This window comes from Mauremys reevesii, linkage group 3 (assembly GCF_016161935.1).
Source record: "Mauremys reevesii isolate NIE-2019 linkage group 3, ASM1616193v1, whole genome shotgun sequence".
Classification (NCBI taxonomy): domain Eukaryota; kingdom Metazoa; phylum Chordata; order Testudines; family Geoemydidae; genus Mauremys; species Mauremys reevesii.
Window position 1 is genome coordinate 27,177,109 of NC_052625.1, and position 18,589 is coordinate 27,195,697.

At 43.1% G+C, this 18,589-nt stretch overlaps 1 protein-coding gene across 1 annotated transcript in view; it reads right to left on the reverse strand.

Annotated features, from left to right (window-relative positions):
- EML6 (EMAP like 6) overlaps positions 1-18,589 on the reverse strand; it is a 374,873-nt gene that overhangs the window by 212,293 nt on the left and 143,991 nt on the right. Inside the window, exon 8 of the mRNA XM_039531367.1 lies at positions 11,674-11,875. Within this exon, the coding sequence (XP_039387301.1) occupies positions 11,674-11,875 (202 nt within the window). The remainder of the gene's footprint in view (positions 1-11,673; positions 11,876-18,589) is intronic.

Sequence of the window (18,589 nt, forward strand, 5' to 3'; positions counted from 1 at the left end):
TGCAGGCTATGGGGGATAACCTGCCTCTGAGAAAATTTCCTTCTAAATGTCAATGAAATTAATTGAGTTAAAACTGACATATGACTGAAATATTGCATTGGTGACTCAGAACTGTTATGGAGATTTGGGATACTCTTAGAATGATGTTGGTTTCCTAGAAAAAATGATGGTAGCTGGTGACAAATTTATTTAGAGAGCCACTGTATCCAGTTTTCTCAGATTCTAAAATTACAAGACAAAAAAGCACCTAAGGGGAAAAAAACCAAACCCTGAAATATATATATATGAATAAATTGGCATATGTTTATGGAAATGGAGAAATGAAGGAGAAATGAAAGTTACTTATTTGTAGATGGACTCTGCATATTCACACTCATGGGATGTGCCAGCCAGTGCAGCTCAGACAGTGGAACCTTCTTATAGCAGTGCCTGTTGGCGCACTCAACCCTTCTCCTCCCCCACCCCAATACCCATTGCTGAACATTCCGAGGATGAGGGTATAAAAGGGCACCCTCGGCCAACAAGTTCTATCATGAGTTCCTCAGACTCAAGATTCCATTAGGATTCTGAGGAGAGGGGCAAAGTGGGCAGGGAGAGTGAATAGGCAGAATCCATTTAAAAGAACTCTGTCATAGATAAATAACCTTCATTTTGTCTTTTGAAGTCTGTGCATTCCCCTGGAGAGTTGAAGAAGATCCACAAACTACTCTTGTCTTTGGTGAGAGGGGGGACTAGAATTATCCTGTTACTACCTTGCCATATCTTCTTTATCACTCTCTGAATGAGAGGAAAGTGGGGGGAAACGTAGAACTGATCCTTCCCCCAGTTTAGGAGAAAGCATCTGATACAGACAGAATCTCTCCCTGCTTTTGAGCAAAAGTGGTGACACTTCAAATTCTTTCTAGTAGCAAAAAGATCTATGTCCTGGAACCCTCGCAGGTTGAAGATGTCATCTATCACCAATTTCTTTAACAATGATCATGCAATCCTGTTACATCTCTGCTCAGTTAGGCTGCTGCTAGATACACAGCTGTGAGATAAACTACTGTGCTGGAAACACCAATTTGACTGCTTCTTGGTTGGCTAAGAACAATGAGCCCCTCTCTGTTTGTTCATGTAATATACTGCTGGCATACATTCTGTGACAACTTCCACTACATTTTTCTGGATGTGAGGTAGAAAAGATTTGAGAGCCAAACAGATCACTCAATTCTAGGATGTTTATAGCTAGTCTCTTTTCTTAAGAGCTCCAATGACCTCAAACTGCTAATCTGTTGAGGTGTGCTCTCCATCCTTTGTTGGAGGCATCCAAGATGTTTGTTACCAATGGAGCTGCTGAGTTGAATAATAGCCCTGTCAGAACATTTGCAAATAGACACTATTGGTGAAACTACAGGAACTGATATGTGGAAAATGGTGAAGGGTGAAAAAACTTTACAGAAGGAGCCCAAAAATGGGGGCAGTAAGGAAGGGTCCATGGAAAACTGAGACAGCTCATCTAACTGCTTCCGTTTCTCAGATGGACGGTTCTGAGAAGGGTGACTTGCAGAAATATTCTTTTCATCCCCTTTAGGCAATGTCTTTTCAGATCTGGTAAATGACCCAACTGTGGATCTATGTAATGCATTCATAATATCACAACAACAATGGAAACTGAGAATTGGCAATGGAGACATCACTGCTAGTTCCAGAACTCTCTTTGGATCTGATGCAATCCTTGGAACTGGAGGATGAACTTTAGGGAAGGATTCACCCTGATCCAAACTCCTCATCTTTGGTTTAGAATTCAGTGTTCTTGGATCCAGGTCTGAGGAGTCTTCTGAACGTAACTTGGCTCTGCTAACAGGAAACTATTTGTCTTGTGCAATCTTTTTAGGAATCAGTTTAGGCGGTTCTGATGGTTTTTACTGCAGTTTGGTTGTTATCTCAGAGGCTGGCACTGACAGTGTCTCTGAATGTTTTAAGGTTGAATCCAGTTACTTAGGAACCAACTGTACAACAGTCTTGGAACTTGCTTCTTGTGTTCAGATCTCTTTGAGGTATCAGATCTGACAGGTTTCACAGCCAGAGCTTCTTGGAGCATTAGGGCTTTCTGCCTGTTATGGCACTCCTTAGGTGCTCTCTGGTAAAGGAGCTGCCAATAGAGTACCTCAAAGGAGAGTGGCCCCCACTGAGACACTCCAAGCATCAAATATGGCCCTGCCTTGACCAGAAAGACCACAGACAAAAGGCATACATTTTAAATCCAGGTGTCTTCACCTTTGGATCCATCACAGAACCAGTAGTCAAAGCTGAAGAACTAACTACTGTTAACTACGCTAAGAATATAACTTTTCCTTAACAAACTAACACTACAAATTGCACTAGGCTGGGACACTAATAACTACATGAAAGAAGGATCTGGAAAGGCTTAAGTCCATCTGCTGCTGCAGTTGGAACAAACTGAGAGAGAATGCATCAGAGAGTGCAACACTTCCTCTTATAGTGTCACTCTCAGAATGTCCAGGAAAGCAGAAGAGAAGAGCAGGAGGGGTGTCGGAGTGCTCCAACTGCAACGAGAAGGTTCCATGGTCTGAGTTGCATTCACTGGCACAAAGGACACTGTAAGAAGTAGTCTAGGATACGCTGTTCTTTAATGGTTTACAGACACTATATGTCAGGGCTTAAAAGAGATTGGAAGTTACTTATCTACACGGTATGAGGAACTTGCAGCATTCTGTGGCATTCAGTAAAATGAAAGACATGTTGAATGGAGGGAAGCCCATTTAAGATGTATTAAGGAGCTGTATTTCCTTTAACAAGGATATTTCAGATAACATATGGCTTTCTTCCTGGACATAATTAATACAAATCAAAACAAAATGGATCAAGAGATGGTGACCTAATAAGTAGCAGAAACATTTGAGACAAGTGGGTGGGATTATTTTGGAAATGATTTTTTAGGAGAAAAGTGCTTTGCCTTAAGTTGCAGCACACAGATAGTGGGTCATATATTCTGATCTCAGTCATATCAATGTAAACCCAAAATACCCCAGTGATGTAAATGGAGTTGATCTGGGTTTAGTCAAGATGAGAATCTGGCCCACTGAGGCTGAAGTTATTACTTATGGGATAGTTTCAAGATCATTTCCCATCCATCAAGGGATGCCTGCCTTTTTCTTATGAACTTGTGCAGGTGCTTAGCTTTATGCATTGTGTACAGTCCTATTGAATACTATCAGAGAGGTAGCCATGTTAGTCTGGTTCTGTAGAAGCAGTAAAGAATCCTGTGGCACCTTATAGACTAACAGACGTTTTGTAGCATGAGCTTTCGTGGGTGAATACTTGCATCCGAAGAAGTGGGTATTCACCCACGAAAGCTCATGCTACAAAACGTCTGTTAGTCTATAAGGTGCCACAGGATTCTTTGCTAGTCCTATTGAAGTCAGTGGAATTACTCACCATACAGAAAACTGAAATATATGTAAATCATTGCAAGATTTGGGCCTTATTTTTAATTTGGCCATTGAACTTTTTGCTGCAGCTATGCATAATAAAGGAGGGTGGAGATATAAAATTTAAAAGGCCTAATACTTTCTCTATTACAGTCCCAGGTAACTCTTTCCAGGACTTCTGAAACTAACTAATAACTTTAATAACAAACTATAAAAACATTGGAGATAAATCAGAAAATTTCATTATCTATTCCATGGTATACTTCAGTTTTCTAACTGGAATTTTAATTTGTCATAATAAGAAAGTACAAGATTACATAAGCAACTATCCCACTAAGCAAAATATCCCCCAGTGTAGGAAAGATAGGAAGTATGGCAAGAGAGCACCCTGACTTAACCAGGAGATCTTCAATGATCTAAAAATCAAAAAAGAGTCCCACAAAAAGTGGAAAGTAGGTCCAATTACAAGAATGAATATAAACAAATAGCACAAGTATGTAGGAACAAAATTAGAAAGGCCAAGGCACAAAACAAGATCAAACTAGCTAGAGACATAAAGGGTAACAAGAAAACATTCTACAAATACATTAGAAGCAAGAGGAAGACCAAGGACAGGGTAGGACCATTACTCAATGAGGGGGGAAAAACAATAACAGAAAATGTGTAAATGGCAGAGGTGCCTAATGACTTCTTTGTTTCAGTTTTCATTAAGAAGGTTGGTAGTGATTGGATGTCCAACATAGTGAATACTAGTGAAAATGAGATAGGATCAGAGGCTAAAATAGGGAAAGAACAAGTTAAAAATTACTTAGACAAGTTAGATGTCTTCAAGTCACCAGGGCCTGATGAAAAGCATCCTAGAATATTCAAGGAGCTGACTGAGGAGATATCTGAGCCATTAGCGATTATCTTTGAAAACTCATGGAAGACGGGAGAGATTCCCAAAGACTGGTAAAGGGCAAATATAGTGCCAATCTATAAAAAGGGAAATAAGAACAACCTGAGGAATTACAATGTAACACCATTGCAAAAAAAGCAAACATCATTCAGGGATGTATTAGCAGGAGTATTGTAAGCAAGACACATGAAGTAATTCTTCTGCTCTACTCCACGCTGATTAGGCCTCAACTGGAGTATTGTGTCCAGTTCTAGGCATCATATTTCAGGAAAGATGTGGACAAACTGGAGAAGGTCCAGAGAACAGCAACACAAATGATTAAAGGTCTAGAAAACATGACCTGTGAGGGAAGATTGAAAAAAATAGGTTTGTTCTGTCTGGAAAAGAGAAGACTGAGAGGGAACGTGATAACAGTTTTCAAGTACATAAAAGGTTGTTACAAGGAGGAGGGAGAAAAAAAATTCTTCTTAACCTCTGATGACAGGACAAGAAGCAATGGGCTTAAATTGCAGCAAGGAAGGTTTAGATTGGACATTAGGAAAAACTTCCTAATTGTCAGGGTGGTTAAGCACTGGAATAAATTGCCCAGGGAGGTTGTGAAATCTCCATCATTGGATATTTTTAAGAGCAGGTTAGACAAACACTTGTCAGGGATGGTCTAGATAACACTTAGTCCTGCCATGAGTGCAAGGGACTGAACTAGATGGCCTCTCAACATCCCTTCCAGTCCTATGATTCTATAAAGATTACACACACCAAAGAATTTTAAAGTTTGGTTAAATGTGAATGGACCAGCCATTAATCAAATTAAAGTGACTCAGGTAGATGGGAACAGATTCATTTTTCCATACAGGAGAAAGTAAACATTACTCAGTGAGTATAGTGTATGTGAATGTTCTTGTTGTTTTGTGATTTATAATTATATCTGTAATCAGGGCTTAAATTCAGTCAGAGCTCACCGGATTGGAGCTCTGGAAAATGTTTCAAACCTGTGGGAGCCCTGGCACCTCCTCACCCTTCCTCCTGCCCGTGGGGCTGAAGCCCCGAGCCCTAGCCAGCACCTCCCCCCACCAGGGCTGAAGCTCCGAGTCCCAAATGGGGTGTGTGTGAGGAGCTCCAGGAAATAATCTCTGAGCATTTAAACCCTATCTGTAATAATTTTAAATCTTACGTTGCTTTCATTTAAAAGCTACATCCCTTTTTTGTTCCCAGATTGTGCTTGCAACTTTAAAGTGTACTGCAAAAAATGCAACCCCACCCCCAAGCAAATCTGTATGAATACTTACAGAAATTAAGATCAGGGCAAGATGCTCATCCCTGCTCAGCCCCGTCACGCAGAATAAAATGGCTAACGCTGAATAAAGAGGCCCTGGCACAGGCAATGTGGAAGAAACTGTAAGGCTGCCTCCCGCAGATCCCCTCACAAGCCATCGTGTAGGAGGTGTGCTGAGAGGTGAGAGGGGCACGTCCACAGTGAGGCCATGGACACCACTACGACTCATAGAATAGCCCAAGGAGGCTGCTGTACTTTAGACAGAGAACTCTGGAGGGTGGCGGCTTAAATTACACTGGTGGCCTCTCCAATACAAGAAGCAGATTAAGATTAGGAAGATGTTAAAGCAGTTTAAAGCCACCTTTGGCTCCCTACCCCCGGTGCCTTTAAGAGGCACAGTAGAGAATCTCAACCATATTTTCAATAAGGTTACAAAATGTTTGTTTCTAGTTACATATTTTTACTGAAATATAGAACAGAAAATATTTTAATACCTTGAGATCATTCAAGCATTTTACATGCAGGATTCTTGCTCTCATTTGCTTTGCCTAGCCTTATGGTGACTTTCTGCAGATAGCAGGACCAATTACAGGGAAAGTCTTTCTCAGCCCTTGTAGCCCCTGTATAAAGCATACTCTATCACTCTGTGGGGAAGGAACCATAAGAGCTGTGAGGGGATGGAGCATGCTTAATACAGATGGAATATTTGGTGACTTCAGCTGCCAAACACTAACAAATCTCTACTGAGATTGTGAGAGGTGCAACTTTTCAAATGCATCTAACTTGGCCAAATTTTCACAAATTCTCACAGGTGACTGCCCTCCTACCAAATTTTAAGCATGGAGACACAGGAAATTTTCAATAAATTGTTTATAAAAATTTTTTGTTAACACAGACAAAACAATGTCTTTTTTCCTCATCTTGTTCTCTGGCATGGCTGCCTTGGATTAACTAACATTTTTGGAAAATTTCAGCCTGAGGCAGACACCTGGCATGAAAAATTTCAGCCTGAATTAAGTTTAGCAAAGTTAGAAATAACTAATATATAATGATCTGCACCGCCTACACACAATGATTTATGCAGATTTTAGCTTTTTTATTTCATGTCCTCCAATGTCTGGTAATTTTATGTGTGGTTATAAACTTGATGTACCTGTACACTGGATATAGGTGGAGGAGTTGCACTGTATGTAAAAGAGCAGTATGGTTGCTCAGAAATCCAGTATGAAACTGGAGTAAAGCCTGTTGAGACTCTTTAGGTTAAGTTTAGAAGCAAGAGCAACAAGGATGATGTTGTGGTGGGCATGTGCTATACACCACCAGACCAGGAGGATGAGGTAGACAAGGCTTTCTTTGGACAATTAATTGAAGTTTCCAGAACACAGGCCCGGGTTCTAATGGGGGACTTCAATCACCCTGACATCTTCTGGGAGAGCAATACAGCAGTGCACAGACAACCCAGGAAGTTTTTTAGAGTGTTGGGGACAACGTCCTGCTACAACTACTGGAGGAACCAATCAGGGGCCATTCTCCTCTTGACCTGCTGCTTACAAACAGGGAAGGATTGGTAGGGGAAGTAGAAGTGGGTGGCAATCTGGGCAGCAGTGACCATGAGATGGTTGAGTTCAGGATCCTGGCAAAAGGAAGAAAGGAGAGTAGCAAAATACGGACCCTGGACTTCAGAAAAGCAGACTTTGACTCCCTTAGGGAACTGATGGGCAGGATCCCCTGGGATGCTAATATGTGGGGGAAAGGAGTCCAGGAAATCTGGCTGTATTTTAAAGAAGCCTTATTGAGGGCACAGGAACAAACTATCCCGAAGTGCAGAAAGAATAGCAAATATGGCAGGCAACCAGCTTGGCTTAACAGAGAAATTTTCTGTGAGTTTAAACACAAAAAGGAAGCTTACAAGAAGTGGAAACTTGGTCAGATGACATGGGAGTATAAAAAATTGCTCAAGCATGCAGAGGTGTAATCAGGAAGGCCAAGGCACAACTGGAGTTGCAGCTAGCAAGGGATGTGAAGGGTAACAAGAAGGGTTTCTACAGGTATGTTAGCAACAAGAAAAAGATCAGGGAAAGTGTGGGACCCTTAATGAATGGGGGAGGCAACCTAGTGACAGATGATGTGGAAAAAGCTGAAGTACTCAATGCTTTTTTTGCCTCAGTCTTCACAGACAAGGTCAGCTCCCAGACTGCTGTCTTGGGCAATACAGTATGGGAGGAGGTGAGCAGCCCTCATTGGTGAAAGAACAGGTTAACGCAGGGGTTGGCAAACCTATTGGACCGAGGGCCACATCTGGGTATGGAAATTGTATGGTAGGCCATAAATGCTCACAAAATTGGGGTTGGGATGCAGGAGGGGATGAGGGCTCTTGCTGTGGGTGCGGGCTCTGTGGTGGGGCCAGAAATGAGTTCAGGGTGTGGGAGGGGGCTCTAGGTTGGGGCTGGGGGTTGGGTGCGGGAGAGGGATCAGGGCTGAGGCAGCGGGTTGGGGCACGGGATGGGGCAGGCATGCAGGCTCCACGCGGTGCTTACCTCAAGCAGCACCTGGAAGCAGTGGCATGTCCCATCTCTGTGCACTGCCCTGTCCGCTGGCACCACCCCTTCAGCTCCCATTTGCCGCAGCTCCTGACCAATGGGAGCTGCGGGGATGGTGCTTGGGGCGGGGGCAGCGTGCGGAGCCCCCTGGCTGCTCCTAAATGTAGGAGCCATAGGGGGAACATGCTGCTGCTTCCAGGAGCCTCAGCATGTGCACACGGAGCGGCCTCCGACCCTGCTCCCCGGCTGGAGCGTGGGAACAGGGCAAGCCCCAGACCCCACTCCCCAGCAGGAGCTTGAGAGTCAGATGAAACCGGCTCGAGGGCCGGAGGTGGCCCATGGGCCATAGTTTGCCCACCCCTGGGTTAAGGACTATTTAGAAAAGCTGGACATGAACAAGTCCATGGGTCCAGATCTAATGCATGCAAGGGTGCTGAGGGAACTGGCTGATGTGATTGCAGAGCCACTGGCCATTATCTTTGAAAACTTGTGGCGATTGGGGGAGGTCCCGCATGATTGGAAAAAGGCAAATATAGTGCCCATCTTTTAAAAAGGGAAGAAGGAGAACCCAGGGAATTACAGACTGGTGAGCCTCACCTCAGTCCCTGGAAAAATCATGGAACAGGTCCTCAAGGAAACCATTTTGAAGCACTTCGAGGAGAGGAAGGTGATCAGGAACAGTCAACATGGATTCACCAAGGGCAAGTCATGCCTGACCAACCTGATTGCCTTCTATGATGAGATAACTGGCTCTGTGGATATGGGGAAAGCCATGGACATGATATATCTTGATGTTAGCAAAGCTTTTGATACAGTCTGAGCTGCCAATGAGAGACAATCCAGTGGCAGCAGGCATCTATCCCCAAAGGAAAGGATGCAAAAAAGTTAGATCTCTTTAGCAAAGACTTTAGCAAAGCGCTTGATATGGTCTCCCACAGTATTCTTGCCAGCAAGTTAAAAAAGTATGGATTGGATGAATGGACTATAAGGTGGATAGAAAGCTGGCTAGATAGTTGGGCTCAACGGGTAGTGATCAACGGCTCGATGTCTAGTTAGCAGCCAGTATCAAGCAGAGTGCCCCAGGGGTCAGTCCTGGGGCCAGTTTTGTTCAACACCTTTATTAATGATCTGGATGATGGGATAGATTGCACCCTCAGCAAGTTTGCGGATGACACAAAGCTGGGGGGAGAGGTAGATACGCTGGAGGGTGGGGAAAGGGTCCAGAGTGACCTAGACAAATTGGAGGACTGGGCCAAAAGAAATCTAATGAGGTTCAACAAGGACAAGTGCAGAGTCCTTCTCTTAGGACAGAACAATCCCATGCACCGCTACAGACTGGGGACTGACTGACTTAGCAGCAGTTCTGCAGAAAAGGATCTAGGGGTTACAGTGGACGAGACGCTGGATATGAGTCAACAGTGTGCCCTTGTTGCCAAGAAGGCTAACGACATTTTGGGCTGTATAAGTAGGGGCATTGCCAGCAGATTGAGGGACTATTCGGCACTGGCGAGGCCATATCTGGAGTATTCTGTCCAGGTTTGGGCCCTCCACTACAGAAAGGATGTGGACGAATTGGAGGGAGTCCAGCAGAGGGCAACGAAAATGATTAGGGGGCTGGGGCATATGATTTACGAGGAGAGGCTGAGGGAACTGGGCTTGTTTAGTCTGCAGAAGAGAGGAGTGAGGGGGGATTTGATAGCAGCTTTCAACTACCTGTAGGGAGGTTCCAAAGGGGATGGAGCTCAGCTGTTCTTAGTGGTGGCAGATGAAAGAACAAGGATCAATGTCTCAAACTGCAGTGGGGGAGGTCTAGGTTGGATATTAGGAAAAACTTTTTCACTAGGAGGGTGGTGAAGCACTGGAATGGGTTACCTAGGGAGGCAGTGGAATCTCCATCCTTAGAGGTTTTTAAGGCCCAGCTTGACAAAGCCCTGGCTGGGATGATTTAGTTGGTGTTGGTCCTGCTTTGAGCAGGGGCTTGGACTAGATGACCTCCTGAGGTCTCTTTCAGCCCTAATCTTCTATGATTCTATGACTGAACTCCTTGTGGGGAGAATCGTATGTCCCCTGCTCTGTTTTACTTGCATTCTGCCATATATTTTAAGTTATACAGGGCTCGGATGATGACCCAGCAAATGTTGTCCATTTTAAGAACACTTTCACTGCAGATTTCACAAAATGCAAAGAAGGTAGCAATCTGAGATTTCTAAAGATAGCTCCAGCACTCGACCCAAGTTTAAGAATCTGAAGTGTATTCCAAAATCTGAAAGGGACAAGGTGTAGAGCATGCTTTCAGAAGTCTTAAAAAAGCAACCCTCCAGTGTGGAAACCATAGAACCCGAATCAACAAAAAAGAAAATCAACCTTGTGCTTGTGGCATCAGACTCAGATAATGAAAATGAACATGTTTCAGTCCACACTGCTTTGGATTCTTATCGACCAAAACCCGTCATCAGCATGGCTGCATGTCCCCTGGAATGGTGGTTGAAGCATGGAGGGACATATGAATCTTTAGTGAACCTGGCACATAAATATTTTGTGATTCCGGCTACAACAGTGCCATGAGAACACCTGTTCTGACTGTCAGGTGACACTGTAAACAAGAACCGGGCAGTATTATCTCCTGTAAATGTAAACAAACTTGTTTGTCTGAGCAATTGGCTTAACAAGAAGTAGGACTGAGTGGACTTCCAGGCTCTAAAATTTTACATTGTTTTATTTATGAATGCATTTTTGTACACAATTCTGCATTTGTAAGTTCAACTTTCATGATAAAGAGATTGCACTACAGTACTTGTATTAGGTGAATTGAAAAATACTATTTCTTTTCTTTTTTTACAGTGCAAATACTTGCAATCAAAAATAAATATATAGTGAGCACTGTACACTTTGTATTCTGTGTTGTAATTGAAATCAATATATTTGAAAATGTAGAAAACATCCCCAAAATATTTAAATAACTGGTATTCTGTTATTGTTTAACAGTGCAATTAATTTTTTTAATCATGTGATTAATCGCAATTCAGTTTTTTTTAATCACTTGACAGCCCTAATAATTTCCAGTTGTGGTGTATAACAAAGAGAAATTGGACCTCATCAAGTATTTTGGGGAATAGGGGCCAAGTTGTTTAATACGCTCATAAATACAAGAGGAAAATGTGACAATATCAGTGACTTAATATGTTAGGGTAATGCCTTCCATTTTAGCCACAGGAAGAAATGAAATTCAGCATGCTTTAAGCCTAAATTTTTATGGGCAATTTCTGATGGGTTTTACATGATTTACGGAATGTGTGCATGAGGGCTTATTCAAAGGTATGGCTGCAAGGAAATAGGTAGAAAAAATACTATCTTAATTAAGCTGAAGGTTTTACAATTTCTTGGGAAATTGTTGCAACTCTTTACTTACCACTAAACCTATTTTTAAAGAAATGACAAATGTTTCAAAAAGAATATTTGTTAAAAAATGTTCTTGTTAAAAGTACATGACTAATTGAATATATAGCAGTAAATAAGCTCCAGCCTTACCGTACGGATCGATCATCACTGCCTGTGACAGCTAAAGGCTTCTTTGGATGGACTGCCAGGGCCCAGAGCTCCCCTTCACAATGACCCTGCATTATCAGCATTGGTTTATCTCTTTCTCTCACTATCACCTCAAATATTTCACTGTCCTGTGTCCCCGCTAAAAGTCTGTCTCCTTTCCAACAAACACTTCGGATGGACAAACCTGACAAGGAACAGAGTAGTTTTAGATAAGCAGTAATAACAAGACAAAGTTATATCCACCATAATAAAGAATAGGAATTTTAAAAATTCCTTTATAACAACCATAGTTTGAACTTACATAGTATCTTCAGTCTGAAGACTGAAGGCACTTCATAGCTTATCTAGCTACAAAGCTAAACAGAAAGCTGTAATTGCACTTCTATGAGGTAAGGCAAATATATTATTCTCATTTACAAATAAGGAAGTTGAGGCACTGGGAGATGCAGGGGCAACCCTGGAAGAGCTGAATGCCCAGAACTCCTACTGCCTATGGTGGGAGTTGAGTGTGCTCATCATGTCACAGAATCAGTCTCCTAGACTTTGTCTATAATGAGGAAATTTACCAAAAAAAATAATTCAACTTTATTTAACACAGGTTCCCCTGTGTTAAAACTTGTGGGAAATTTAGATTAGGAAGGCTCCTGTGATTGGAACTGTTTTTACCATCATTTTCGTTAGACTTGCTTTTTAAGCAGGCTTAACCAAAACAGTGATAAAAATGGTTTCTGTAACCACAGCCTTATAGACACCATGACTCTCAGTGGTTCTATTTTTAAATTTCAGTAAATTTCTCCAGAGGAGAACTGGCCTAAGTGACTTTACTCCAGTGTGTGCAGGAAATCTGTGGCAAAAGTGGAAGTGACATGCAGATTTTCCATTTATCGGTCCTGTGCTTTAACCATAAGAGTATATTTGCCTCACAAATCATCCTCCTTCCTGCCCTTTTTATAAGGAAAAGGGTTATTTTTAAACCACATCTGTCCTTCATTAGAAGAAACAACCCTCACTTTAAAACCAAATATACGTCTATATCACAGACAAGCTGAGATTTCACTTTTATTGTAAATTATTTACACTAAAGTGAATCATGAATCAGGCAATAGAATTTATTATAAAAATTAAATAACTAATTCTACATAATTTTAAGTTTCTATACTTTTGGGTCTGACTTTCCATTCCCCCAGTGTAAATTGGGAATAACTCCAGTCAAAAGAGTTACACTGCTGTAAAACTAGTACAAGGAAAAGGATAATCAGATCATATTTAGGTTTTGGGAGGTAGAGAGGCATACATACATTTTTTATAGTTACTTTTTCATTTTCCACAGTTTTAATCTAGTGAATAAGTGTTTTTTTATTTTGATGTCAAGCCTAACATTACAATCAGATTTCATGCTATCTTTTTAAATATGCAATATTTTTGCTAATTTGTGGATCTGCATACATATATTTGCAAAATTAGATTCCTTTTTAACCTGAGCAGTTGCCACAGATGAATTTATACAAAGTCATTTATTTTTTAAGAACTGTAAGTGATGGGTTTTATTTGATAAGGAAAATGATGAATCATTTCTATCTCTGGGATACCGACAGTGTCTGTATTAATAAAGTACCTATGGATGAACACCACAAAAAAGTTAATCTCATTGGAGTCAGGCTTGGCATCTGCTTTGTCAGAAGAGACTCCTTTCTACTACATAAACTGATGTGCCATGTCCCAGAAATATGCAAATGAAAGTGATTTCAACCTCAAAATATCATTATAAACATTTGTCACTGAAAACATCACAAAGAAATGAATCTCTAATTGATTAGTTCTAGGTTTAAGTTTCAGATCATTCAGTTCACCATTTATTTTGCCAGTTTATTATGCTCCCTCTTTTACATGCACAGCTTCTGATGATATTTGTTTCTAAAGTGAAAGTAAAAATGTGCAGTTGTTCATACTATTTTAGTCAATGATTTAGGATTCATAAGGTGAGTTACTGAACTATGGGCAGAGCTCCGCAGAGGATTCAGGGGGCCTGGGGCAAAGCAATTTCAGGGGCCCCTTCCATAAAAAAAAGTTACAATACTATAGAATACTATATTCTCGTGGGGGTCCCTATGGGGCCTGAGGCAAATTGCCCCACTTGCCCCCCCGGGGCAACCCTGGGAAAAATAAACATTTAAAAATCTTCCGCATCTCGGCACAAACCCAGTTTTGATAAAACTTCTTTTCAAGTTACATTTACAAGGTATCACTGGTTCTCAGCATCAGCTTGTGCTAAAAGGCACTAAAGCTCATTAAAAGGGTTGGACAAATATTTTCTGTCAAAGCTTTTTTTGGATCAAAAACTAGGGGGTTTTAAAAAGCAGAAAAAAATCACGGACAATGTCTGCTTTCCTTCAAAATTTGTTGTATTTTTTTTAATTGAAAAGATTAAATTAGTCTTCCAAAACCTGAATATGGTTTGGGATTTCAGAAGTGTGTGGCCAAATATTTGCTGCTTGCTGTGTTTGTTTAAAGAGCAATACAAAAATTCTGCTTAAAAAAAATCCAAAACTTTTGAACCACCTCAGCTTGTGACCAAACATATGAGCCCATCCAGTCAGAGATTTTTCCAGGTTTCTGATACTCTGCTGGCTTCCTTGACTCATATCTGTCTCCATAACTTTGGGTTTATTTAGCTTAGAACATAAGAACATAAGAATAGCCATACTGGGTCAGACCATCCAGCCCATTATTCTGTCTACCAACAGTGGCCAATGCCAAGTGCCCCAGAGGGAGTGAACCTAACAGGTAATGATCAAGTGATCTCTCCCCTGCCATCCATCTCCACCCTCTGACAAACAGAGGCTAGGGACACCATTCCTTACCCATCCTGGCTAATAGCCATTAATGGACTTAACCTCCATGAATGTATCTGTTTCCTAGAGACTGGCTCCACGGGATCCCTCACAAACTGGAGATGGTTACTGTAGGTTTGTCTTTAGTATAGCTTATGTACATACTCTATGAACTGAGCATTTGCGCTTGTTCCAGAATCTGGGATGAGCCTATGTTGTGAAAACTGAAATGCTCAAAATAGCACATGCATGTGAATGGACACCTGGTGCTAAAATTAAATTAACCCAGGGGTTCTCAAACTGGGGGTTGGGACCCCTCAGGGGGTCACAAGATTATTACTGGGGGTCGCAAGCTGTCAGCCTCCACCTCAAACCCCACTTTGCCTCCAGCATTTATAATAGTGTTAAATATATAAAAAAGTGTTTTTAATTTATAAGGGGGGGTCACATTCAGAGGTTTCCTATGTGAAAGGGGTCACCAGTATAAAAGTTTGAGAACCACTGAATTAACCCCTCTGGAGCCTCGGGGAATGCAGGGGAGGGAGGTCTCCCATAGGGTTGGGAAGGAGGTAGGCGGTGTAGGATATTGCTCTTCTCATGTGATCCCTCCCCCATGACTCTCTTGGCTCTATCACTGTCAATCTAAAGTGGCTAATTTTAAATGAAGCTACCCTCCCCTGACATGAATCTCCCTATGGCACTGAAATTAAATGTAAACTATAATTTGGCATTTAAGAAGTGAAAGGGATGGTAGCCCTAAGGGAAAAGATAACAGCTTGGCTCTTTGTGTTAAATAGCTGTCTGCAAGCCTCAAACTGCTGAATGAGCTTTAGGATAGGAAAGGCTGTGCCTCCCCAAACAGCCTGGCCATGCCCCCTATCTGACTCCCATCCACTTCCTGCCCCCCTACTGCCCCCCTCAGAATCCCTGACCCATCCTGCTCCTTGTCCCCTCACCGCCCACCCGAAACCACCTCCCCAACCACCACCCCTCCCCACACTGACCGCCCCGTTCCCTGTCCCCTGACTGCCCCAACCCCTATCCACCCCCACCGAGTCCTGACAGACCCCCGGAACGCCCATGATCCAACCCCCCCGTTCCCTGTCCCCTGACTGCCCCCCAGAACCTCTGCCCCCTCCCTATCCCCCTGACTACCCCTTATCCAACCCCTCCAGCCCCAAACCCCTGCCATGCTGCTTACCCCCACCGCCTCCCTCTCCCAGAGCCTCAGCACGCCGCATCCAGGAGCGGCCCTGGACAGCACTGCAGCAGCCTGGCTCCAATGGGACCTGAGCTCCTGCCACTCGGCCGTAGCTCTCAGCCCCGCCCCCTCACCACACGGCTCCAAGCCGGGAGGAGCTCAGGCCCCGCTGGAGCCACACCACTTTAACTCTGTCCAGGTTACCTCCTGGGTTACCCCCGCCTCTCCCCTCTCTCGGAGCCTCAGCGTGCCATGTCCAGGAGCTGCCCTGGCCCCTGGAAGCGCTGCAGCGGCCTGGCTCCGGTGGGACCAGAGATCACAGCCCCGCCCCCTTACCATGCAGCTTTGAGCAGGGAGGAGCTCAGGCCCCGCTGGAGCCACGCCACTCTAGCTCTGTCCAGGGCCTCTCCTGGATGTGGCGTGCTGAGGCACTGGGGGATGGGGGAAGGTAGAGGTGGGGCTGGGGCCAGAGCATTCTCGTGGGGGCCCCTGTGGGGTCCGGGGCCTGGGGCAAATTCCCCCATTTGCCCCCCCACTCTGGGCGGCCCTGACTATGGGTAAAACTTTCAGACATGCCCAACTGATTTAGGAGTCTAAGTGCCATTTTCAAAAGTGACAGTCACTTGGTAGCCCAAGTCTCATTGACTCGTAAGTGTCTAAGTACCTTTTGAAAATGGCACGTAGGCTCCTTAAGACTTAGGTGGTTTTGAAAAAAATTTATATTATAATTCCAGGTTGATAGTGTCATTACCCAGCAGGTTTTAATCCTGATTATTGATCCAGGCACAGAAGTGAATGAGGACAGACACAGGGATGGATTTGAAGTGGCAGGCCACAACTTTATTAAATTTAACCTCGGAGATGAATGCTATCTACCCACATTTTGCCATTGCAAGCATTTAAGTGGGTCTATTGTAGGGTTTATAGGGCTCCTGCCATATAGCCTATAATTCAGGCTAGACGCTCCACTGCCTACTCCTAGGATTCAGCTCATTTGCTGAATTATCTTACTCTCCACAGTGAAGGAGACAAAGGTACCAAAGAAGGACCTTATTCTGCAAAGACTTTGGATCTCTCCCTTTCCCATAGGCCCAAGATCCATTGGCAAAATCCCATCTTTATTTCTGGATGCTGGCCCTTTTCTATCCAGAGTGGACACCCACCACAAACTGTGCCAAACTAAGCATTCATATAATTCTTAATAGTAAATTTCTAAATCATAGAATCATAAAATATCAGGGTTAGAAGGGACGTCAAGAGGTTATCTAGTCCAACCCCCTGCTCAAAGCAGGACCAATCCCCAACTAAATTATCCCAGCCAGGGCTTTGTCAAGCCTGACCTTAAAAACCTCTAAGGAAGGAGATTCCACCACCTCCCTAGGTAACCCATTCCAGTGCTTCACCACTCTCCTAGTGAAAAAGTTTTTCCTAACATCCAACCTAAACTTCCCCCACTGCAACTTGAGACTCCTTGTTCTGTCATCTGGTACCAATGAGAACAGTCTAGATGCATCCTCTTTGGAACCCCCTTTCAGGTAGTTGAAAGCAGCTATCAAATCCCGCTTCATTCTTCTCTTCTGCAGACTAAACAATCCCAGTTCCCTCAGCCTCTCCTCATAAGTCATGTGCTCCAGCCCCCTAATCATTTTTGTTGCCCTCTTTCCAATTTTTCCACATCCTTCTTGTAGTGTGGGGCCCAAAACTCCAAATGAGGCCTCACCAATGTGGAATAGAAGGGAATGTTCACGTCCCTTGATCTTCTGGCAATTCCCCTACTTATACAGCCCAAAATGCCGTTAGCCTTCTTGGCAACAAGGGCACACTGTCAACTCATATCCAGCTTCTAATCCACAGGTCCGTTTCTGCAGAACTGCTGCCTAGCTATTCCGTCCCTAGTCTGTAGCAGTGCATGGGATTCTTCCATCCTAAGTGCAGGACTCTGCACTTGTCCTTGTTGAACCTCATCAGATTTCTTTTAGCCCAATCCTCTAATTTGTCTAGGTCCCTCTGTATCCTATCCCTACCCTCCAGCGTATCTACCACTCCTCCCAGTTTAGTGTCCAGTTTAGCATCCTATTTAACTACTATTTAACCTCTGTCTCTATGAGACTGTGAGTTTTTTTATTTTTTGGCTTCCTATCAGGCCTCAGCCAATATGGCTCCTATGGGAAAAATTATTTTCTGACCCCTAAAACCAGGTGATTAGTCAGACCCACAGCATCTTAACACCACAGTTCCAATACAATATAACTGCAGGGATGAAGGGTGTTTTCAGCTAAAATGGAGCAAGAGGCTCAAGAAACCCCGGGCAAGGGTTTAAATTAATAAATTATGGGAAGCAAGGAGCCAATCGGCACTTCTCTATCTGTCTGGCCAACTGGCAGAGGAGCATGCAGGGGGAGGAGAGGCCTATCCCTGCATACATTCCCCCTTTCATTCTATCTAAAGTTATCATGTACCAGGCAGATCCAATCAAGTCTCCCACACATTAAACCAGGTGGGTAGCACTGAATATACTTTAATGTTTACTGAACTTTCAATCTGGATTTTTCTCATGTTGCCCAGTCCCAAAAGCCCTGAAATCAACTTCTTGACCCTGCCTTACATACAATGTAGAGACTCGGGGATCAGTTTTGCAAAGTTAAGCTCTTCACTTAGATGGCCCAATTCTGCATTTGGACATTCAAATAGCCATTAAGGCATGCCCATTTTTAAACACAGTAAGAACCAATTTTAAGAACCAAATATGGGATTGACTATCAATTTAGGTAGCTAAATGAGAAAATTAGGGCTCTCTATCTCAATATCTCCTACAAGAGAAGAAAGCCTGCTGAGGTTGAACACTTTAAAAGAAGACAGTAACAAC